This window comes from Diceros bicornis, chromosome 2 (genome assembly GCF_020826845.1).
Source record: "Diceros bicornis minor isolate mBicDic1 chromosome 2, mDicBic1.mat.cur, whole genome shotgun sequence".
NCBI classification, from domain to species: domain Eukaryota; kingdom Metazoa; phylum Chordata; class Mammalia; order Perissodactyla; family Rhinocerotidae; genus Diceros; species Diceros bicornis.
Genome location: NC_080741.1, coordinates 61,934,566 through 61,959,316, shown reverse-complemented (window position 1 = coordinate 61,959,316; position 24,751 = coordinate 61,934,566). Strand labels below are relative to the sequence as shown.

The following is a 24,751-nucleotide window of genomic DNA, read 5'->3' as shown; positions in this document are numbered from 1 at the left end:
TGGGGAAGGTGGAAGAGAGTGAATCTATTTGAATACTAATCTGATCTATCCCCCAGAGTCATGAGAAGACCAGAGAAGGAAGATAAGCAGGCTGGGGGTGAGCAGAAGAGTTTCAGGCACTCAGAGAAGGAAGTCCAAGAAAGTCAGAAGGAGTTCTCAGCACTTAATCTTTTGCCACAGCTGCTCAAAAATCAAACCCGAATTCAAGTCCCAATTTTATTTTGCCCAGCCTGAGAAAACACAAAAGCCATTGTTCAGATGGTTTTGAAAACATCTTGATGTTTGATTCTAGTGCTGGCACTTGGACTAAGTTGATGTGTATCTCTGAGATGTCAGTGAAAAATTATGGAGCGCTTATTGATGATTGGGCTGGGAAGCATTTTCTCATCTAATTCTAATGAGAAGGCTAAGAGGGAAGCACTAAAAACATTCCCATTTAACAGATAAAAAAGTAGAAGCTGTTGGGCCGGCCCGGTGGCGCAAGCGGTTAAGTGCGCGCGCTCCGCTGCGGCGGCCCGGGGTTCGCTGGTTCGGATCCCGGGCGCGCACCGACGCACTGCTTGGTAAGCCATGCTGTGGCGGCGTCCCATATAAAGTGGAGGAAGATGGGCACAGATGTTAGCCCAGGGCCGTCTTCCTCAGCAAAAAAAAAGAGGAGGATTGGCGGATGTTAGCTCAGGGCTGATCTCCTCACAAAAAAAAAAAAAAAAAAGTAGAAGCTGCAAGAGATTCAGTCAGCTGCTCAAGTCACTCAGGTAGAGAGTGGAACAACTAACCCTGGCTGCCAGATTCCAGAGCCTGCTCTCTTAATCCTGAACTTTCTGGATAATGTGAATCACCCTTTATAAGAACTCACATTGTACTCAGTGATTCTCCCATTTAACTGGGGGACAAACTGATAGGAAACCCTATAAGATAGACACTGTTAACGTGCCCATTTTATAGACATGAAAACTGAGACCTGAGAGGCTAATAAATTTGTCTGAGATAATAAAGCTGTTAGATCATAGAAATAAAACAGTCTGACTCCAAAACTCTTCCCCACTGCACCAGATTCCTCCTTTGCAAATGAGAGGCCTGGCCAAAGTGATCTTGAGGGCTCCTTTCAACTCAGAGTCTGTTGCTCTGTCTCTCCCAGTTGGTTTTCCTCATTTGGTTCATGCTCTTAGTGGAACTCGTTGGAATGCAAAAAGGTTTGTGATGCATTTTGTAATTCCCCTGGCCCAGGTCTCCTGACAGATTTGGCCTAGCTGACTGCAGCGTGAGCCTTCTGGAGGCTGAAAGGTGTGCTAAGGCAGAGTCAGGTTCTAAAGACACAATTAACCATAGCACTTCCCAGTTGTTTATGAGAATTACACGTTGCAACTGTAATAACCAGCTCAGGTTACAAGAGCAATTATAGGAGAAAGCCAGCTCAGTGTAGGAAATTAAATAGGAGTTGGTTGGCTGAGTCACAGAGAGGAGAAAGTGAATGAACGCATTCTCAGCAACCTCTTGCGAGCTCCTTTTGTTTGTCTGCTGTGCAGTGAACAGTTCATTTTCTCTAAAGGAACTTGGACTAAACAGACGATTAGAGGAAGGCAGTCAGGTGATGGAGATGCAGAAGAACCTCAGACTGGGGAGGCAGCCATGATTTCCAATGACAAAAACCTCACTTCCTTTCACAATAACAGGGGATATCTTTGGGCCACACTGTAAACTTTATTTCAAAGAAGGCAACACTGACACTCAAGCCCATGATGTGCTGTCATCTCTATGATTTAGCCCTTGACAGCTCCTCCCCACTCCACCCCAGCCCCACAAACCTCATGACACCCAACCCCGCTCCACCCACCTTAATCCCACACCATCCTGTTACTAAGCCCCTACCTTGGGTTTCCCATTTAGATTTTCCTTTTGATCACCTATATATTTTCTTGTGAGTCAACTTCCAATGAAGAATACAATCTCAGCTCTCACAGCTGGATAGGAGCTTGAAATGTCCAGGCTGTAATGGATTTCTGGTTTCCGATCTGGCATGTAAAGTGCTTGGAAGTCATGGTTCCCATCCTCACAACAAGAAAAAGGCTGTACAAATTGAAAATCAGCAACTCTTCTTAGATCCTTCAGAGAATTTAGGTCACAGGGCAAACTGCTGCCCCCAAAATGAGAGAGATAGGCAGATACAGAGTCAGACAGGCAGATATAGAGAACCACAGCCTCCTGGAGCAGAAGGCCAGGAGCAGAAATTGTCACGGAAGCCATAATGGGTTCCTTTTACCCAGTAGATCACGTTCAGCTTTCAATAAAAATTAGAAGTCACACTAAAAGACAAAGGACACAGTTTGAAGAGACAGAGCAAGCATAAGAACCAGACTCAGATATGGCAGAGCTATTGGAATTATCAGATTGGGAATTTCAAACTATGATTAATATGCTAAGGTCTCCAATGGAAACAAAAGTGGACAACATGCAAGAATAGATGGGTAATATAAGCAGAGAGATGGAAATTCTAAGAAGTAATCGAAAGGAAATGCTAGAAATCAAATACCCAGAATCTTGTCTTTAGGACAAAAAACTATTAGCCGCCGTCCCCCATTATACAGGTAAGGAAACTGAGACTCTGCCAGTGGCTTGTCCAAAGTCACATAGCTAATGAGAAAATAAGAATTGATACACAGATCTCCTGTATTTGAATGAAGTGTTATATATTTTATTCCCTCCGGGCTTCATTCAACAGGCATTTATTGAATGTTTCCTCTGCTCTGGGCACTGAGCTAAACATTGGAATGCAACAGTGAGCAAGATGGACTTGGTTCCTGCCCTTATGAAGTTTATAGGATAGAATTTTCCTGCACTTCCTCTTTAACCATACCAAAGAATGTAAGTCTGTGATAATCAAACATTGTTAAATTTCACTTGCAACTCAAATCTCATCTCCACGTGTATACTTGTGAGCGTGCCCCGTGTGCCAGCACTGCATTAGGTGCTGGCGATATAGCAATCCCTAGACATAGGGGAAGGAAATAGACATAGATCTCTGCCCTTGTGGAGTTTGCATTCCAGCAGGAGGAAACAAACAGAAAAACAAAAAAAAGAAATACAGGTGATAATTGCTTCCTGGTAAAGTTTTAACTGGCCACTCTATTTAAATAATCCACCTACCCTCTTCCTGGCGCTTCCCACCTCCCCTTTCTGACTTATTTCACTTCATAGCAATTCATGATGTATGTAGGAGGTTTGAAAGATCTGCTGATGAAGTGGACATGGGGTGAAGAGAAGAAAACGAAAACGATGTCCAGGTGGCTGGCAGTTCCTTTGACTATGCTGGGGAAGCCTTAGAGGAGCAGACGTGAGGGAAGCAAGTTAAAGCTGAGGTTTGGACACATTTGATTTCAGATTCCTGGAGAGGAGACATTCCGTGGAAATGTCAAGTGAGTGAATCGGAGCCTTCATCTCTCTGCCTCCCAGACAACCCAATTTCTATAAAGCAAGCGCCTCATTTATTTAGATAAGAGGTAGTTTAGCTTTTCTAGTACATTAAAGGCCCCAATTGCATCCTATCAATTAGTTTGCAGGAAACACACTGTGATGGCACCATTGATTGGCTTGGTGTACAGTATCATGCAGTCTACCTGAAATGCAGACCAAAAGATTTTAATGCAGTTGTCTCCAGGCAATTATTAACTTTCCCTCTTAGCAACGGGACCAAGGCACTTTCATTCCCTGAAATGACACTTCTCCCTTGTTAAAGCTCACAGTTAATTTTATGAACCACACCAATTTGACACCCAGCTCACATGAGCCGTATACCTTGAATAAATGCAAATCCAATCTCCGTGGCGTGAATTTTGGCCTTATGCTGAGCATCACCATGGCAACTAATGACATCATCCCCCAACACCAACCTGCACAAAATCCAATTCTCCAAGGGTCTTTACTTGCCTAAAGTGGATGTGTTCTTGGCTTATTCACATATGCATTCGTAAATATCACTCTGTTGTCAAAGATTTGCAGCGGATGTTTACTGTCATTTTGGGAGGTATATTCCCTTTGTGGCAAATGTTTTTTGTTCATGAGAGGGGTGGGGGAAATTCTAATGAAAATTACTGTGTGTATTTGATTAGCAACATTTGTTGATAACATATGGTCTGGGGAGGCTTCCGCAAATAAGAGGCTTTAAATGGTAAACAGAGATGTGACTGCGATGAAGCAGATGCTCTCCAAACACACAGTAGAAGGTTGCTTTGCCCGTAGATTTCTCCTTCCCTCCATCCAAGTGTGTATACCTCTCCCTTCTTTTCTCCCCCAGATCAAAGTGTTCACCATCAAAGCAGTGGCACTGTGGAATAGATTTGGAGAAATAATGTGCTGTGACGTTAAAAGTCATCTCCACCCCCCCAAAATATGAATTATCTGCTACTCATGTTTATTATTTGATATTAATAATGATGTAGTGTGACTAAATGAGCCAGCCAGCTCAAGTGGATCTGGAAGCAGCATTTGGGCACCACGTGTCTGAAATGCTATGATACACCATCCCAAATTTTCCAATACACCAAGAGTGCTGGCAAGAGCTCCATGAAGAATTTAGGGCAGCAAATTGGATCACGATGGGGTGAGCTGTCCTTGTAAATGCATGTTTGCGGTTCATCTGTGTGGATGTGCTCGGGTGAGCATACTTCTAATCTGCTAATGAAAATAAAAGTATTCCCATTAGACTGAGCTGGCAATATAACTGAGTAGAGCACAGGTCAGTAAACTTTGTCTGTAAAGGACCAGAAAGTAAATAATTTAGGCTTGCTGGCCATGTGGTCTCTGTCATAACTACTCAACTCTGCCTTTGAAGTGCAAAAGTAGCATAGGTGATGTGTAAACATATAGCGTAGCTGTGTCTTAATAAAACTTTATTGATGGCCATTGAAATTTGAATTTCATATAATTTTCATGTGTCACAACATATTATTCTCCTTTTGATTAGTTTCAGCCATTTAAAAATGTAAAAACTTTTCTTAGCTTGGCAGTTGGCCAAACTTGGCCCAGGCACGTGGTTAAGAGGTATGATTCCTAAGCAGTGGAAGTCACAGCTTCATCCAACGCCACATAGCGCATGTAGGTCAGTCAGCTGCTTGTGCAGCTATTTATTGCCCACCTTCCTGCAAAAGGTATTTGGCTTGGCATGGACACAGGTGTCTCGATACATGTTCCTTCATATTAGGAGGTACTACTGTGGGTGACTACATTTTCATAGTCTGTGTGTGTGTGCTTATGGCTGAAAAGACCAAAAGTAATAATAAAAGTTCATTTTATAACATGGTGGCACTTTCCAGCATTAGACTGGTGGCATCCACGTTGCCTCCAGCCCCTGGCCTCATGAGCTAACTACTCCTTGACCCTCAAGGACCTATGCCTTGCTCTTCAGAGTGCTGTCTTTGTTGCTGTGTATGCTGGGTCTCCGCCACATGCTGCCAGCTACTGTGTGCCCTTTAGAGAATTGATGTGCTCCTAAAAAACATTTAATTCTCAAGGAGATAAAGCCCTCTGTTTGGCTCAAAAGAGGCAGTCACATCCTTGGTTATCTCATGTGTCACATCTCTCCACAATCGCCTGAATTTGGTGACATGTTTATTCTGAATTTGTCACTTCTTCCTAGTCATTAAAGAAATACTTATTGTGTGTCAGGCCCTGGGCTGGGTCCAGGAGAAGTTTTTTTAAAATTATGCTATGCTCCCTGCCCCCAAAGTTTTCACCATCTAGAAAGAGAACCAGATACACACACAGATAATTGTCAAACCACACTATAATACTGTGTTATAAGTTATTGAAAAGCAGTAAAGCTCTGTGGTTTAATGCACGGGTTTTGGGGTCAGAAACTTGAGTTTGAAGCCCACCTCTGTGAGAGCCTGAAACCCTGCCCCAGTTACTTAACCTCTACGAGTCCTAGCTTCTCCATTTATACAGTGGGGATAATAGAATATACCTCATAGAGCTGTTGAAGGATTAAATGAGATAATCCATGAAAAGCACTTAGCCCAGGGCCTGGCAAACCATAGCACTTGAGAATTGGTGACTATTTTTAGCGTTTTTGTGAGATAGCTGTACAGTGTGAGTACAGTGGTAGATATGATGGGATCACAGAAGAGGGACACCTCACCCACTTTACTATATCTGTCTTGTGTTCAGAGATAAGTTAGTTAACCTTGACTGCTGCTTGCAACAAATATTATCAACTTCTGGTCTTCTCAAATCAAAGTGCAATTTTATTTCAGTTCTGGGAGACTTTTAAGAAGAGGTATTCATCTTAATAGCCACAGTCAATACAAAGGAAAAGAAATGAGCAGAGAAGAATAAAACAGTGAGAAATAGATTTATTTATCGATATGCAGCCCCACCAAAAGGCCAAGGTTTTTGATGCTTCCTCCACTGGGTAATTTGTCTGTAGGGTATGTAGCACTCTGCAAAATATATTGAACATGTGAAATAAATTCAAACTGAGAAGCCGGAGTAGCCTAGAGTCCTATCAGTCTTGAATCAGAACTCTCCCTTTGAGTTATAAAGGTAACTAACGTTAACTGGATCAAGACACAGAGGAGTGAGGTGGTGGAACGTGTGAGGGAGGCAATATGGTGGCGTGGTTAAGAGTTTGGATTGTGGAGTCAAACTGCCATTTACTCCCTGTGCGTGACGCCGTACACCTTACTAGCCCCTCTGAGCTTCAGTTTCCTCATCTGTAACTATGGGGGTGATAATTGTAAGCATTTCACAGGACAGTCAAGATTATTTAAAAAGATAAAATGCATGTATGACTGTATAACATATTTGAGATAGGAATTTCTGCCTTGCACATAGTAATCTTCGAATAAATATTAACTGTTTTTATTATAAAGACAGGTCTCTCCACGGCTGGAAAAAGATAAAGAGTGGACATTTTCATGACTTTTTTCCCAAAGAGGAGAGGGGCAGGGAAGGGTGCTGATAATTAAACTTCCTTGGAACTCCTAAGAATAGGAAGCCTTGACAAAAAGAAATTGGGAGTGGTTTCACAGAGTCCAATGACTATAGCAAGGGGCAAAGGTTTCATGTCAACACCAGTGGCAGCCAACCTCCCCTGCGTGGCGCATCCTCCGTCCGGGCTGAACACACTGGGGTGGCGTTGGACTCAGAGCCTGATTCATGTGCTTATGACCCATGCAGCTGCAGAGGCCCCACGCTCAGTCGGGACCTACGTTTGGTTTAATGCTCTGCTGTTGCCGTTGTGAAATTCTTAATAATTTTATATTTGAACTTGTGTTTGTAAGTGAAGTCCAATGGAGCCATGGAGCATGCATTAGAGCAAGGAAATACTCAGAGAAAGGAAAGTGCTTTATATGTTAGTTCCTTTAATGGCGCTTTTTTCCTGCCTTTTGAACCAGGAGCTCCGCATTTTCATTTTGCACTGAGCCCTGAAAATGACATAGCCAGTCCTGATTAGGCTGGAGACTTTCTCTTTTCACCTGCTCCACTGGGCCAGGTTACCATTTTGAAATCTGATGCATAAGTTGGGATTCAGTGATGACCTAACAACTTGAGTTGAGCCAAGGGTCATGGTAGGAAGTCAAAAGCACAGCTGCAGGCCTGGTGGAAAGGAAAAGCAACTCAGTGTCCAAATGGATGGGGGTTGTCAGGACAGCCTCCAGCAGCTTGAATTCCCTCCAGCTGATGGGGTCTCAGGGAACTTGCCCTGCCTCACTGTCTTGAGTCCTATTGAACACTGTGTGAGCTGAGCATCCTTGGGTAGCAGCAGGTGTTCGGGCAGACTGGGTTAGTGCCTGCTGAGCAGGCCCAAAAATCCCTACAACTAGGCCCAAGGACAGTATCATGGGGATACAGAGTGGGGGACCCCCAGGGCACTGGGATCAAGGCCTCTTTGTGGCTTAGTGTTAAAGCATCTCATTCCAGAACTCTTTGGTCCCCAGCAGGAATCTTCCTCATCTCCATGACCAAGCATGTCCTCTTCCTTGCTCTATTGTGATTATTATGCTTCCTCAACGATTTTCATGCACTTAGATCCCCGTGGATCTGGGCTTCCCCTCATCTTCATTGTTCTGATGCTCTTTGTCAACTCTCTCTACGTTCCTCATGTCTTTGAGTTTAGTTAACAGTATTTATTTGACTGCAACAGTGAGACTAGAAGTCAGGCTTTCATCATTTACAAAAGAAGAAATACAAATAACCAATGAACACAGAGTGAAATATTCAAGGCTGCTATCAGTCAAAGAAATGCCCATGAAAACAACACGAGAAAATCAGCCACTATAAAAAGTAAATAGGGACAACTGACGCAGGCAAGAAGCCCTATGATTTGCACTCTCATTTCCAGATGTGGGAGGGCACTCGCTACCTTGGTAGAAAGCATTTTGAGAACAGGTGTCCCAAGCCTGGACAGTGTTCATTGATGAGCACAGTTCCTGCAACATTGTGAGAGCACCATAATGTTTGTTGATAAATGAATGAAGAAATGATCTCCCATCTAGGTCTCTATCCCAAGGAAATAATCAGAGATGAAGTAAAAAAGTAATGTCCATCCCAATCTCCACAGTAGAACAATAGTTAAATACATTATGATGCCTCCATAAGTGTAATATTATAGAGTCATTAAAAATCATATTTCAATGAATATTTTACAGTATGGAAATTGGCAACCATAGGAGGCAAAATGAAAATATCTCTATACAAAATTATATCTATTCCTGTTTCCCAGTTCTATAAAAGAACATACACTTGGCATCATTTGCTTATTCAACAAATATTTATTAAGTGTCTTCTATGTGCCAAGCACTGTGCTAAGTACTGGGTATGCAACATAAACAAAACACACACACTCCCTGCACTCATGGAGCTCACAGAATATTAGGCAATTCAGCTATTAAACAATCATACAAATCAATAATTAGAAATCCAATGATTGCTAGGATGGAAAATTAAAGAGCATGTTCAAGAGAGTTTAACACTGGAAACAAATTTGGACTGGGAGGTCAAGGGACATGTTCTCTGGGAAAGCGGTACCTGAAGAGGTAGCTGGGTAGAGAGGAGGATGAGGAGAAGCCTAGTCAACAGAGGGACCTGTGCATACAACAGCCCTGAGGAGGCACAATCAGTAGGCCCATAACACTGGAGCGGATGAGTGGGAGACCATACCAAGGGGTCTGGATTACACCCTGAGTGCAGTGGAACAGGTGCCATAGAAGGGTTTAGGGCGGACTCAACGCAATCCGGTGGACACTTCAGGAAGATCATGCTGATTCCAGGTACAGAAAGGGTGGAGATGGCTCTGTAAGAATAATGATGAGTGAATGAAAAGGCCACATCTGAAGGGCCCATCAGGGGCTCTGTCAGCCAAGCCTGGCACTCTACCTACATGCTAGGTAAGGCAGGCTCTCCTCTGAGGAGATCTAAGACTCAGATTCCCACAGACCAGTGAGTGGGGAAGGGCATTTACCATGTCATGTCCTTCTACCATCCACTCCTCTTTGACAGGGCTGAGCTCCATCCATTCCTCTATTCAACCCATCTTTGGATGCCGGTAGAATGGATCTCCCTGCCTCCCCTCTGCTACTGAGGTCTCATTTTAAGGTCAAGTGTTGGCTCGAGGTCAAATGAAGCCCCATCTCAAAATCTAGAACTGCGGTTTCCAAGAGCTAGGGATTCAAAGGATGCAAGGAAATATTAGTGGTTACCCGGAAATGGTTTGCAGGTATAGCAAGTGCATGGGGGAAAGTTCTCGCCAGCTTGATTTCATGCTAATTCCAAGTGATTCCTTATAGTGCTCTGTGAAGACCCGTGGCAACTTTCTGAGCATCTGTCTTGCCTTTGCCTAACAAGTTAATTAACACTTTTTGTCACTCTGGCAGCTTTAGAGGGGAAAGGAGGGGAATGTGACAGCCAACGCTGCCTCGGGTTAACCCTGCATTCACCCGACCGCGGAAGAAGGCAGCTGAGTTTAGCATCGTCAAGATGAAGGTCTCCATACTGACCTCTCTGATTCCGTCCGCAGCTGGGGCACCCAGGGTGACTTCTCGACAACCCATGCGCTGCCTGCTGTGAAGGTGAAGCTGTTCACAGAGAGCACAGGTGTCCTGGCCTTGGAGGACAAGGAGCTCGGACGGGTAAGCTCATTCCATCACAAGGATTATCCATTATAAGGGGTGCAGAGAGTGGGCATCCCCAGTCCCAAGAGGCAGCATTGCAAAGTGCTGAAAGGTGCAGCTTTGAGGTTTGAATCCTGGGCTCCACTCCCCATTGACTGTGTGATGTTGGGCCTATCGCTCAACCTCTCCAAGCCTCAGTTTCCCCTCTTCAAATCTGGGCTACAGTAGTGCACTCTGCAGAAGATAGAGCAAGAATTCTCAACACCATCAGACCCAAACACCTTTAAGAGCAAAGATTTGTCATGCCCTTCACTATCCTGAAGTGAAATTCTTAGATAAATTAACAAACTGACCCACTTCGCAATTTTTTTTTTTTTTGGGATGAGGAAGATCAGCTCTGAGCTAACATCCATGCCAATCCTCCTCTTTTTACTGAGGAAGACTGACCCTGGGCTAACATCCATGCCCATCTTCCTCCACTTTATATGGGACGCCGCCACAGCATGGCCTGACAAGCGGTGCATCGGTGCACGCCCGGGATCCGAACCCGGGCCACCAGCAGCAGAGTGCGCACACTTAACCGCTACGCCACAGGGCCGGCTCCCCACCTCACAATTTTAAAATCAACACAATGACATAACATAAAGGAGAAATAAAAGGAAATTTAATAAGATAATTTCAGAATGTAAAGATTCAGACATGACTGCCCTGGAAGACCTAAGAAGGAATGCTTTGCTTGCCCCCCCATATGGAGAATCACCATGAAGGTGACAGCTACGAAATCTGCCCTGGAGGTTGGTGCCTCAAAAGCCTGAGTATCAGTAAACTCATTTCTTGAATCAGTAAACAAGTGTGGGTAACAAAGTTCCCTTTATTTCCCTGGAAAAGTACCAAAAATACTTTGAGTGTGTGTGTAAAACAGATTTAGGATCTTGACTCAGTTAATTATAAACAGGTTTTTCCACCTCCGATTATATCCCGTGGGAATATTCAAAAGTCAGGTAGGATGCAGCAGGACTATCCCTCATTGGGGAGGCTCATCTCACTCATTGTGGGATGTTTAGCATCACTGGGCCCCACCCATCCAACACCAACAGAGCCCAGCACCAATTATTTTGTCAACCAAAAATGTCCCCCAAATATTTGAAACATCCTGAGGGGTGGTACCCATCCCTGTGAGGACCACTGAGATAATAAAGACATTTCTTCTTGCCTCTCAGCTATTGACTCTGCACCAAACAGCTGTGATTTTCAGAACATAAATGGGATTTGTCACTCACTAGCTTAAAATGCTTCTGTTGCTCCACACTGCTTTTAATTCAATCTGAACTCTGTAGCACAGCCTACAAAGACTCATGTGACCTGGCTTCTGCTCAGCCCATTTGCGGCCACCTTTCCCCTCATCTACTGTGCCCCAGCATCGTTGGCCAAATTTCAGTTCCTCAAATAAACCACATTCTTTCCCACCTCAGGGGACTTTCTCTCTGCCTGGAACACTCTCCCCACCATCCAACTCTTTGAAAGGCTACCTCCTTCTTGTATAAATGCCACCTCCTCCTTTGAGTGCCCTTTCCTGACTGCCTATCCTCCTTCATTCGCTACCTCAGCCCCCTGCTCATGTCATCCACTGAACTTATCATCAATGAGTGAGAGAGGAATTTACAGAAATTGTGGCTTTTGGCTCCTCCACTGGACTGTAAAAGCTCCATGGTGATGGAAACCTAAACTAGTTTGTTCACCACCCTATCCCAAGAGCCCAGCATGTAGACTCAATAAATTTCATTTCATACTGATTGAATGCATAATCCTTTCCAAAACCTGTGTGACCTTAGCCAAGACATTTAACCTCTCTGAGCCTCTGGTACATCATCTAAAGAAAAAAGAGAACACTCCAAGACAAGCACACAGGCACACACACCTAACAATGTCAGCAAGAATGCATTAACCATGCTTTCTATTTTCTTCCTTTGTTTTTTCACTTCCTTAACCTGGCTTTCATCTTTAGAACTGACCTGGAATCATATTACCAAGACCTAGACCACAGATGGAAGTAAAACAAAATGTAAACAAGGCTAGTAGCAAAAAGAGTGCCCCCCCAAAAAGCAGGGTCATGAAAGAAAAGAAGAGAGTGAGCTGTTTTCTTTGAGAAATGACAAGAATTCATTTCTGTCCCTGGGGAAAGAGAGACACACACAGAGTGGGGAAGTAGCCTGCCTTTTATTTTTCTTCAAACTTTTCTTTTCCGTGAAGAATCGTGTCAAGAATCATGCAAGTCTCGGAGACCTAGGATATTAGTGGTTAGAAGAGACAAGCCCAGAAACCTGAGTCCACAGAGGGCTCCATGGGACCCAGGAGCCCCTTGAAATTGTTTGCAAATGTTGAGGGAGAGGAGAATATGCATTTTTCTGGACTCACTAGTCCAAAGCATTCACCAGCTTCTCAAAGCTGTTTCCATTCAGAAAAGTTAAAAGCACTGGGAGAGTCAAACCCTTTCATTTTGTAGATGAGAAAACTGATTTCTCTGGGAGGCAGGACACTTCCCCGGAGCCACCCAGTTAGCTGGGGCCCATGCATTGTGTACATTTCCCATTGGCCAGCCCACTGTCCAGAAGACTTTCTGTGCAGCCCCTCACTGATTCTGCACCAGAACCCTCATGAGGCATGAGGCAGAGTTATGACTCTTCCTGTACCGAGGAGCACGCTGGGACCCAGAGCAGGGAACTACCTTGCCAGGAGCCATGTGGCCTCAGCTCCACGGCTCTTTCCGCTACACCACATTGTCCCCAGGCAGAAATAAAACCCTCCACTCTGCTGCGGTGGTGAACGCCATGAGTTTGCCACAGTCATTCATTTCTCAATAAATCACTCTGTCCTCCAGCCCCATTATACACTCCCTAGATACTACTTGACACATCTTTCCTGCCAGAGAAACTTTCCACCAATTGCAGTGGAGCTCACCTGCCTGGCCTGTGTGCTGGCTGGGGCGCCCTCTGCTGGCAGTTCCTCCACAGGCCACAGCTGGGTGAGAAAGGTGCTCCTTCATTCACTACCTCAGCCTCGTGTTCATGTCCTGAACTTAACACTTAAAAGCAAGGCGATTCCTTGGACCCCTCCAGAGAGTGTTTCTATGTGCTAATTCTTCCCAAGCTTAGCAGGGCACAACAACATTCAAAATCCCAGTGCTATGTTCATTCATTGAATAATATTTAGTTTGTTCCATTTTTGTTATGTTTCATTTTTATTAACCTTTTGAACTAAAAGAATAATTCATACATATTGTAAAAAAAAATTAAAATAGATATATAGTGAAAACTAATGATCCCTCCCACCCCACCCTAATATCCTTTCCAAGGGTGTTGTTTTCGGTTTATTGTATATTTTTCCCAAACTATTCTATACATGAACAGGCATAGCATATACAAGCATACGTGTATATATCCCTCTTAAAAAAAAAGAAAGCAAGTACAAGTGGAAGTTACTGTATATGTACTGCTTTGCACTTTGCTCGAAATATCCGTAGATTTGGAAATTAGTCCATATCAGCCCATACTGAGTTCCCTCCTGTTTTCATAGCTGCATAGTATTCCGTTGTGTAGATGTATCATAATTTATTTAGATTGTTTCCAGTCTTTGGCTGTATAAACGATGCTTCAATGAATAACTTGGTTTATTTCTTTGCACATATGTGTGTATACGTATAGGATAAATTTCAAAAAAATATTTTGCTGCATGAAATTTCAATACTGAGAGACACCAAATTGTCTCCTAAAGAGTATACACCACTTTATACTTCCATAAAAGGCATAAAAAAGTGACTATTTCCCCACACGCTTGCCAACACCGCAATATTATCAAACTCATTTATTGAATATGATTGTGGGCCCGCTGTGTGTGGTCATTTGTCCAATGCACAGAGCAAACAGGAGTAATGACAGGCAAAAATCCTTAACCTCACAAAACTTAAGGGATATAGACATAACACCAGAAATTATAGTGCAGTGCGATAAGTACTCTGCTAGAGAAAGACACCTGGGAGTCACAGAGCAAGGGGACATAACCCGAGTTTGAGGGGCAGGGACGTCTTCCCCTAGGGAATACAGAGGTAGGGAGAGATATATAGGCTAAGTGTTGCAAGGGATCAGCCAGGTAAAGGCTCAAGGTAAAGCAGTCCCCCACGAGGACCTGCCTGCATGCGCAGGTAACTCAGAGAAGCTGGGGCTGGCTGGCAAGCAGCCTGCTGCATGGAGTGGGTTGTGTTCCCGCATCAGCATCACCACATCAAAGCACAGACCACATGGGCCTGGGCTGAGATGACGAAGTGCTTGATTAGCAGCCTGGAATGTCCAGATGAGGTGTCTGGACTGTTCAGGGCTCATGTGCACCCAGAAGGACCCTAATAATTCAGCAGGGCTGACACATACAAAGGAGTCGTCGGCCCATTGGGCGCATGGCAGGGTGGAGATGAAGATGGAGGAGAACTGCGGTGACCTCGTCTCTCCATCCACTCTCGAGAGGTCTCCCCAGGGAGTGCCCACGTGGGAACAAGTCTTTGTGGAGTGGCCAGTATTGAGCTGTGGCCATTCGCGTTAGCGAATGGACACCATATTGCCAGTGGGAAACGCGCCCAGAATCCATATGGCGGAAGGCCTGTTAACGAGCTCCGGGTGCCCAGAGCACTGCTCCTGCTTTGATTTTGCCAAACAGGCAGGAGCAGAAGGAGGCTCAGGGCCTTGCCTGCTGCTGTTCTGGCCCTGGCCGGGGTTTCTCCTACCAGTCCCTCCCCCACTTACTTCCCAGCACATCACCCCCGCTTCACCCCTCAGGCCACACTACCCCAGGAGAGAAGGTCAGCTACACGGGGATCAGCAGGCTCCTCCTCTCCGTCTCCCAAAGGCTGGGGTCTCAGATGTGGAACATAACGTGGGTGACATATTGGACAGGTGTTCTCTTGAGGGAAGAGAGAAGTCTGCACGACCCCCATGGCACCCAGACTTGCTCATTTACTTATGGCGTCCTCAGCAAATTGTAGTTCTCTAGTGCCGGTTAAGTGAATTTATACATTTTATGATAGAATTTTAACTAAATTGAACAAATGGCCTAAAAAAGTTATTACAGAAGAGCTATGATTTGAAGGTAATACTGGTGTTGCAAGCCTGGCAAACCAGATGAAAACCGTGGAACTGACAGCAGCTAGCTATTCTGTCATCTACATCTCGAGATAAAAACAATGTCCACATAATCGGATAGGATGACATGTCAGTGAAGACTTTATGAAATTATTTATGAGACTGTTAAACTATGGATTTACATTCCGTATCATTAACAATGAGCCTTGTCCTAAATATGTATGGTACCTTAAAATATAGCTAATAATAGTTCAAAGCCACTATAATTAGCAAGATAGTTAAAAATATCATTTTTTATCTTTAGCCCATCTTTTTAAAACTTCTATATTTGTGTATGTTTTGTGATATATGTAATTATGTAATATATTAATACAAAGTAAAAATATATAATGTAAAATATATATGGATATATATTAATGTATTTATATAAATATTTATATTGATATATTTTTATATTGATAGTGATATAGTTACAGATATTTGGCTAATTGCTCAAAAATATTTTACTGAAGGGCATAATCAAAAACTTTTTGGTAGCCTCCGGTCTGAAAAATCAGGCCTTCTTGTATTTTAATCGTGTTATTAGACCTTGAGAAGACTCAGATTTTGTGTTTAGCAAGGATATATAAATTTTCTTTCATTGAAGAGAGAGAATTTAGTGGAAAAAAGAGGGTCAGGCCAAGAACCAGAAGAAAATCAGCACAAGCGAGGCACTTCAACGTGGGCTGATTTTTTTCTGCCATGTTTCCTGCTCTTCTCAGAGCTCTTGTTCCACAATCACACAGGAAGCCATATGCTTCTACCCTCCAAGCACGGGCCAAGTTTGCTTGATGGCAGTGAGGCTGACGCAGCATCTGGAAGGCCAGTGTGTCCACTCCTGAGACGCTGAGCCCCTCCGGTCCCCTCCAGAGGTGAAAGAAGCCCAGGAAAGGAGCCTGACTTCCCTGCACCTGGAGAAAATAGACGCTTTGAAAACAGAGCCCAAACAACATGCAACAAACCAGGGCACGCTGCCATCACAGAAGCAGATCTTAGCAAGCCCAGCTTTTGTTGTGCTTATATTTAGTTCATGTTCCTTTAGTTTAAGGGATTTCCCAAATATTTCACTTCTCCCCAAGTGCACGTTTCCCAGATCCCATGTGGCTCCCGAGAACTTTTTCATCACAAAATGAAAAAGTGGATCCACTTCTTGCTTCACTTATAGCATCTGAGACAATGCAAACTGAGGCAGAAGACCCAAATCAGAGTGCCATCTCAGAAGCACACTGGTAAAAGGCATTTTCTAAGAGCTGATCTTTCTTCGAGCTGTGTGTGCTTCCTTCCATATTAGGACAAAGTTGGGTGCTGTGTGTTAAGATTTCAAGGCCAGGTGAAACTTGTGACTGTAAGGAAGTGCCATCCCTTCTCTAAATGTCACATTTCTCATCTGTCAAATAAGGTCCCTTCCATTTTCCCCTGCAGCCGTTGAGGGATTTCTCCTCTTGAAATTGTAGAAGGAATCCTGAAGAATGGAAAAAAGAATGAACTAGAAGTGCTCTCTAACATGTAAGGATATTTCTTCCTTTCATACATCCATCTTCTTACATGAAGAGAATAATGCTTGGAGAACATGCTCTGGTCTGGGTTGCTTTAGTACTTCAGAACGTTAGAAAAGTGCAAAAGCTAGATCACAGAAATCATGATCTTTGCTTTTACAGAATTAGCCAAGGAGAGAGAGAAGAGAGTAAGGGAATGCCATTTCTGTTCTCAGGCCTGGCTCCTTGGCCTGAGCCAGCCATGGCTGGTAGATGGAGCCTTGGATCTGAGTCCAATGGCCAGGCCTCCACTTCAGTTAACTGCCTTCCTGCTGGCTAAGGGACAAGACAACTTCTCAGCAGTAAAGTTTCTCATCTATAAAAACGTGCCCATAACAGTGTTTCTATTTTCTGGCTAAGATGGTTATCCTTTTTCCCGACAGGTTATTCTCCATCCCACCCCAAACAGCCCCAAACAGTCAGAGTGGCACAAAATGACAGTCTCCAAAAACTGCCCCGATCAAGACCTCAAAATCAAACTTGCTGTCCGAATGGATAAGCCTCAAAACATGAAGCATTCTGGGTAAGTGTTTCTTCTCCAAGTGGCAATTTTGGACATACTCCATTCATTTCTTAAAATACTTTTTAAAAAAGGAAAAAGTGACCTTCAGAGAACTACATGGAAGGGAATATAAAGGCTTCATGAGAGATTATTAAAATAGTTGACTTTGATATTTACTATAAGCTTCCTCAGTTCTTATGATTGCTATGTTTGCATTTGTGCTGTCAAGATAGAATAAGTTCCTTCTCCTTTTCTAATTGGATTTCCAGCATAATTCAAACCCTTCCTGGAAGCATGCTGGGTGATTCTGGTTTAGGAGGTGTTATTGGCTTCTTATACCCTCTCAAAGGCAGCTAGATCTTTCAGACTCTACGAATCACTCACTTGCACCTTCATTAACAACCACATCCGGGAGGTGTGAGCAGTTGCCATAGGCGACCTTCAAACAATCAATTCGCATTAAATCAGCTTTAGTGTTTAGTGCAGCATTTAAATAAATGACCATTTAGACCAAAATAGAAAATTTATGATCATTTTCAGTTTCTTAAGGTTTGAGAGGAGTGACCAATTAAGTAATTTCAAGTATGATAAAAAGGTTAGGTAAAATATACTTTTATTTTACAGATCAAACCAATGATTTGTACAGAAAATGTTTATTGATAACTGGATATATGCTGAGCTATGGCTTCTTAAACTAAATGGCTTGGATACCAGCATCTCAGAAAATGTGATCACTTAGAAAGGAGTTGGGCCATATAACTCTGAATAGGCGAATGTTTAGCCAATGGAAGGGAATGGATTGCTTTTTAAGGATTCTGCAGGTACCGTTTGCCAACCAGCCATCGTTCTGCTTAGCCCCTCTTGTCGGTAGAAACGTCTCATTGACTCTCTTTGGGGTGCATGTGTTTATGAGAGGGCTTAAAGTGGTAAGACTGACATGAAATGGAGGATTGGTTGTGTGCTAGAGGTTCGAGGAATTCAGAAACCCAGCACCAGGGACTAGACGCTGATTAAGACAGATTTAAACAGAAGCCCATGAGAGGCCCAGGAGGGAGTTATCAGGACTGGAAGTACACGTCCCAGCAGATAAGCAGACCACAGCAGCAGGCAGTCGGAGAGTGAAGAACAGCAGCCCACCCTTGGTGCCTCAGAGTTCTAGGGAGCAAAGAAAGTTCAAGGTTCCAAAGAAAGAGAGATACCTACCAGTCAGGGCACTGGAGGGGGTCAGGCATGGAGAACTCCAGAGGAAGCAAAGGTCACCCACAAGCTGGAGACCCATTACTGAATCTGAGCTCCGGCTTGGATTTGGAAAATTTACATGGCGTTATCTTGAGGCCAAACTATTCCCAGAGCCTGAGATGGAATTATGGCAAAGCTCTTCTGCTTGTGGCCGTGAGAAGGAATGAGCCAGGCTCTTGCTGCGCACTCAGTCTTTCTTCAGCCGTCCGTGATGAAGGGCTGCCAGCTTCTCCTCAATTAAATTAGCAACTCATGGAGATGCCTCATGATAGGTTTCCAAGGTCAGCTTTTCCTCCTTCTTATCATACTCCTGGCATATATTCCAAAAATGTTAAATGGAATTTCCCCCTAATATCTCTTTGTCTTCAATGTAAACATCCTTATTTCAAGACAAAGGGTATGCGAATTCTGTTAGGTTCCTATAGCATACAGGAAAAGATTCTGCATCTTTAGCAAAATATTGGCTCATAGATATTCAGTGAATATTTGCTAAGGGAACCAAAGCATGAGTGAACAGGACGGAGGAAGAGAAAGAGAAATGAGGGGGGTAGAGCAGACCAAAAAGAGAGAGAACAAAAATATGAATGAAAGTATCTGTCTTCAAAACTGCTTTTTAAAAAAATTTTCCTTAGAAGGATCAGGAGCTCAGCCCACATTCTAGACTCCTTTGAAGCTCTGTACTAGGAGTTTTACAAATACACTCTTATTTAATCCCAACGGCAAACACTTGACGTAGATATTATTTTCCCCATTGGACAAATTCCCATTTCCCACATTCTCTTCATTTACTCTGTTGGAAACTGAACTAACTGAACTGGTTCAGTAGTGTTCCTTTTGATTCATTTGTAAAATTGTTAACATATTTCAGGCTACCTTGACCCTACGGATGGCAGAAGAAATATGTAGCTCACTTCTCACAGGTCCATAGCTATTTCATATCACTAGGCTGCCATTTAAAAATTACCCCTGCAAGGAAATATACCAGGAGGGCCTAAAGGAGCTCTGAAAAGTGAACAATGGATGCCTTAATAACACTGCCAGACCCAGTGTGGCCTAAATCAGGGGTAAACAACCTTAGTTGCACAAGGGATGATTCAGGGAAAATAAAAATGTTTGGACTAATTTTTTTTTATTTAACCTTAAAATAGCTTTATTGAGTCTCATTGCGTGGGGAAGGGAGATAGAAGTATCAGAACAGTGTCATAGCTTAGAGAATGGGAGACAGAAAAAGGAATTTTTAAGAAACATCACTGAAGTTACAAATTGTATCCACTTTAATGTTGATTAAAACATAAAAGGAAAATCAGAATTACTGTGAATTACTTCCTGTTGGTAGACTGTGGTTCCTTGAATGAGCTACTGGGCCCTTCAAAATAACTTTCTTTACTGAATACAAAAATGTCAGTGAGAAAATCAACACTGCTTTTTGGCCTTAAGATATTAGTATCTGGGCATATTTAAGAATGAGCAACTCCTTAGTGGCTTTCTAATTTTTCATCTTTTACGTCCATATGGTGCTTTCAAGTTCAGGAAGTGCAATTACATGCGTTATCTCATTTCATCCCTAAAACAGGCTCACAAGGATTAGGTATTATTATCCTCCCATCTTAATAAATGGCCTCTCCCTTCACCCAGTTGTTGAGACCAAGATCCCTGGAGTCATCTTTGACATTTCTCTTTCTCTCTCACCCCTCATCTCATCCATCATCAAATTCTCTTCACGCCGCCTTGAAGACAAATGTAGATTTCCACCTCCTCTCACCACCTTCACATCATTCGAATCCAAGTCTCCCTCACTTCTCTCCTTCACTTGCTGCACTTGCCTCGTAAGCAGTCCCCCAACTGCTGCCCTTACCTCCCTGTAGTCTTTTTCCCACCCTGAAGCCTGAGAAATTTTTTTAAAACACAAGTCAGATCCTGGCACTTGAATGCTGGAAAACCTCCAATGATTCCCATCTCATTCAGAGTAAAAGCCAATGTCGTTACCATGTCTACAAGGCCCTACCTGATAAGGACTCCACCACCTATCTGACCTTGATCACTGCTCCAGACACATTGGCCTCCTTGCTCTTCCTCAAAGATTCAAACAACACCCCCTCCTCAGGGCCCTTGTCCCCACTGTTTCCTCTGCCTTGGATATCCACCCAGATGCCCCCCACTCGGATGTCCCATGGCTCACCTTGACTTCTGCATGTCTCTACACCTTATCAGAATGCCTTTCCTGGCCCACCTATGTCCCTACCCTGTCTCTCTTACTCTGCTTTATTTTCACCAGAGCACTTATCATCATCTCACATATCATATATTTCTTCATTTAGTAGTTTGTCGTCTGTCTTCCCCATTAGACTGTGAGTTTCTTGTCAGCAGGGACATTTGTCTCTTTTGTTCAAAGTAGCTAGTACAGGGCCCGATATGTAGTGAAAGCCCAATAAATTATTTGTTGCCTAAATGAATAAGTGAATGAATCCCACTTTACAAAGAGGGAAACTGAGGCTTAGAGTGGTAAACAGACGTGCCCAAGTCAGAGTAAGCATCAAAGCCAGGTCTGGAATTGTGTTATTCCTTTCAGTTCAACTTGAACTGAGGACCTGAAACTTGAATAAAATACAGAGTTTCCCATGGTTCCTCTTTGGATTCATTCAGTGAACCACTGTCCACCAACCAGGAGTAATTGACAGCAATTCTGATTTTCCTTTTATGTTTTAACAAACTTTAAAGTGTATACAGTTTGTAAATCTTAGCCATGCTTCTCAAATCCTGTTTCCTCTTCCATTTTCTTAGCTGTTCCAGTACTGCAGACTTCTTGTTCTTCAAAACCGTTACACTCCTCCCTCCTTCTCATAAATGTCCAAGACACCATTCCCATTGGCACAGACTTTCAACAAGACTACCTAGACTGACCTAATTGAATATTTTTAGGATTCCATTATATCTCCATTGTTGACTTATTTTCTATTAATGTCAATTAGATCAAGTTGGTTGATGGTGTTCAAATCTTCTAAATCCTTACTTATTTTCTATAAATTATTGAGAGAGAGGTATTGAATCTCTGACTATAATTATGGATTTGTTTGTTTCTCCTTACAGTTCTGTCCATTTTTGCATCATATATTTTGGAGCTTTGCTTTTAGATGCATAAACATTTAAGATTATTATGTCTTCTTGATGAACTGACCTTATAAAATGATCTTATGAAATGATCTTCTCTATCCCTGGTCATATTCTTGGCCCTGAAATTTACTTTGCGTGACAGTAATAAATATAGCCATTCCAGATTTTTAAAAAACTGATGTTAGCATTGTAAATCCTTTTCCATCCTTTTATTTTTTACCTATTTATGTCTTTAAAGTGCATTTCTTGTAGGCAGCATAGAATTGGGTCTAGCTTTTTAAATCCAATCTGAAGATTCTGCCTTTTAATTGGGTTATTTAGCCTATTTGTATTTAATGTGAATATTGATATGGTTAGGTTTGAATATTGATATGGTTAGGTTTAAATTAAATTTCTATTTGTCATCTTGCTATTTGTTTCCTGTTTGTCCGTCTGATCTTTGTTTCCTTTTCTTTCTTTTTCTGCCTTCTTTTGGGTTAATTGAATATTTTTATGATTTCATTTTATCTTCTTAGTTGTATTATTGTAGATAAACACCAATTAGGTCAATTGCCTAGAATGGAATTCTTGGCACTACCACTTACTTGCTGTAGCCAGGTTGCTTAACCTCTCTGGGCCTCACTTTGCTCAGCATAAAATGGAGGTAATGACAGTGTATGCTTCATAGGGTTGTTGAGAGGATTAAGTGTAAAGCATTTAGAATGGGGTCTGATACACAGTAAGGGCTACAGCTACAGAAGCTTTGGTGGTGGTTATGGTTGTCATCGTCGATGTTGTTGGTTTTCCTCCATTCTTTGCACTTTTCCCAGCCCATGCTTCTTCCTGCTGGGCTGCTTCAAGAAGATTGAGGCACCCGGAGTCTTAGCACCGTTCTTGTTCTCTTTCACTCCCCAAGGAGTAGAGGAAAACATCCCAGCAGGAATCATGGTTCTTGTCTCACTGTGACTGCTCTTCTTAGAAGAAATTCTCATGAATAATTTCTGGGGGAAAAAAATCGGCTTCTTTACTGCTTGTGATGGGCCGGGTACCACCAAGGTGGCACAGGACAGAGAAAACAAGTGTGGCGCCTCCTCCCTCAGGGCTGAGCCTCACTCTCCACCTGGACCAGAGCAGCACCAACTCCTCGTTTTCTAGGCTTTTCAGTGACTTCTGGCTCCATAGCTCCCAAAGACAAAACCTCAGCCTGTCCCTGGTTTCTATGTCCCTCTCAGCCATCCTTACCCCTTAGTAAGCTGTCCAGCGGCAAGTCATTCTGGCCTATGTCTTGATGGGAGCACGTACTCTCCTCCCTGCACTGGGTGCTCATCCCCAGGTATCCTGAGAGAAGACACACAATTGAAACTTTTCCCCATGAATAGCTATTGAGCACCCACCATATGCACCCCTAGTGCTAACCAAAGAAGATACTTAAGAAACGGAGTTACTGATTCATTTACATTCATAAACACTGCATGAAGGAAGACTGTCCCTTTTAATAAAATGACAAGTTACAAGCATCACTATGGGTGCTGTCCTGCCAAGTAGTCCCAGGGCAGAGGGACACTGAAGCCAGGGGGTCTTCCATGACTCAGCATTCGTTTGAGATTTCTGGTACTTAAGTTTAACCTAAGTGCGTCTTCCTCATCTCTTTTTAGTCCTTTGTAGTTTGCTCTGGCCTCTTGTATGACTAACACATCCCCAGAAAATGACAGGATGTCAGTCACCTGCTGGCCTGGGTTGACGACAATGCTACAAGCAAGGATACATAGAATCATGATGCAAAATATGACCTGGAGCCCCAAAGTCAGGCATGTGTACCTCGCTTTATAAAGCAAGTGTGTGCCCAAACTGAACATAAACTCAAATAAAGAATCCTAAGATGAATCCTTTGCAAAGTTGGCAGTTAATACTCTTTCTACTAGAACTACTATTTCTACTACCACAACTACTAATGACAACAAACAACAATAATGCCTAACATTATGGAGCACTTACTGTGTGCCAGTTACCGGGCTAAACACTTGACATGCATCCTCACCATCAGTCCTCACAGCAACTCTATGAGGTAGATCCTATGTTATCCCCATTTTACAGCTGAGGAAATTGAGGCACAGGGCAGCTAAGCCAAAGGGCAGTTAATAACAGAGCAGGAATTTCCACCTACGTGTTTCCACCCTGAGTCTGAGATGTAACCACTAGGCTAAAGTTCTGCTCACTACACTAGAATGCTGATTTATCCATTCGTAAATCCAGGTTGCTGCATATCTGGATGGCCTGGAGAGAGAGTTGAGGGCCACTAATGCCCACACAGATAGATTTGTCTGTAGTGTGAGGAGCTAGCGGGAGGGAAAGCCACCTGTGTGTCGGCAATGACAGAGCTTCCATCTGCTCCAGGTACTCTCCATTCTGTTTTATGAGCATGTTTCAACTTCAGAAAATAACCTTAGAGCCAGAGCTGACTAGACAGAAACAGTACATTGCTGCCCTCAGTTTTTCTCGGTTTTGACACCTTCTGGTATGTGCCAAATTAGCAATAAATTCTGAGGAAGACCTCAGGGGGAAAGCCCCTCCTTCACGCAAACCAAGTGATACTTTCCAAAAGGGGATTGTTAATTTTTCTCTGATGCCACTCAGCTTTCCCATTCAGAAGCCTTTAACCAGAAATCCTCTCTCTTCAATTGGGATACCAAATCACAGTCTTATTTCAATAAAGGAACCACAGTTTGTCACCTAGAATGGGAGGAAGAATAGCACAGTGAAGAGGGTGCTGTGGAACCAGACCCTTCCGAGTTTAAATTCAGGCTATGTCATTCACCAGCTGTGGAGCCTTAGGGAAGTTTCTTGAACTTCAGTTTCCTGAACTGTAAAATAAGAATAATAGCATAATAGTGTACCTAATAATAAATGTTTACCAAATTGTGCCAGGCATTGTTCTAAGCACTTTATATTTCATTAACTACTTTAATCCTTACATCAACCCTTGACATAGATACTGTTACTATTATCCCCATTGTATAGATGAGAAAACTGATGTAGAGATAAATCTAGTAACTTGCCCAAGGTTACACATGAACCTCAGCAGCATGGCTCCAGATTCAAGCTCTTAACCCCTCC

General features: G+C 43.1%; 1 protein-coding gene across 4 annotated transcripts in view; it reads left to right on the top strand.

Moving 5' to 3' along the window:
- CADPS (calcium dependent secretion activator) overlaps positions 1-24,751 on the top strand; it is a 436,212-nt gene that overhangs the window by 242,774 nt on the left and 168,687 nt on the right. For all 4 annotated transcript variants that reach the window (XM_058562346.1, XM_058562336.1, XM_058562329.1 and 1 more), the window contains exons 7-8: positions 10,013-10,124; positions 17,190-17,329. In XM_058562346.1, the coding sequence (XP_058418329.1) occupies positions 10,013-10,124; positions 17,190-17,329 (252 nt within the window). The remainder of the gene's footprint in view (positions 1-10,012; positions 10,125-17,189; positions 17,330-24,751) is intronic.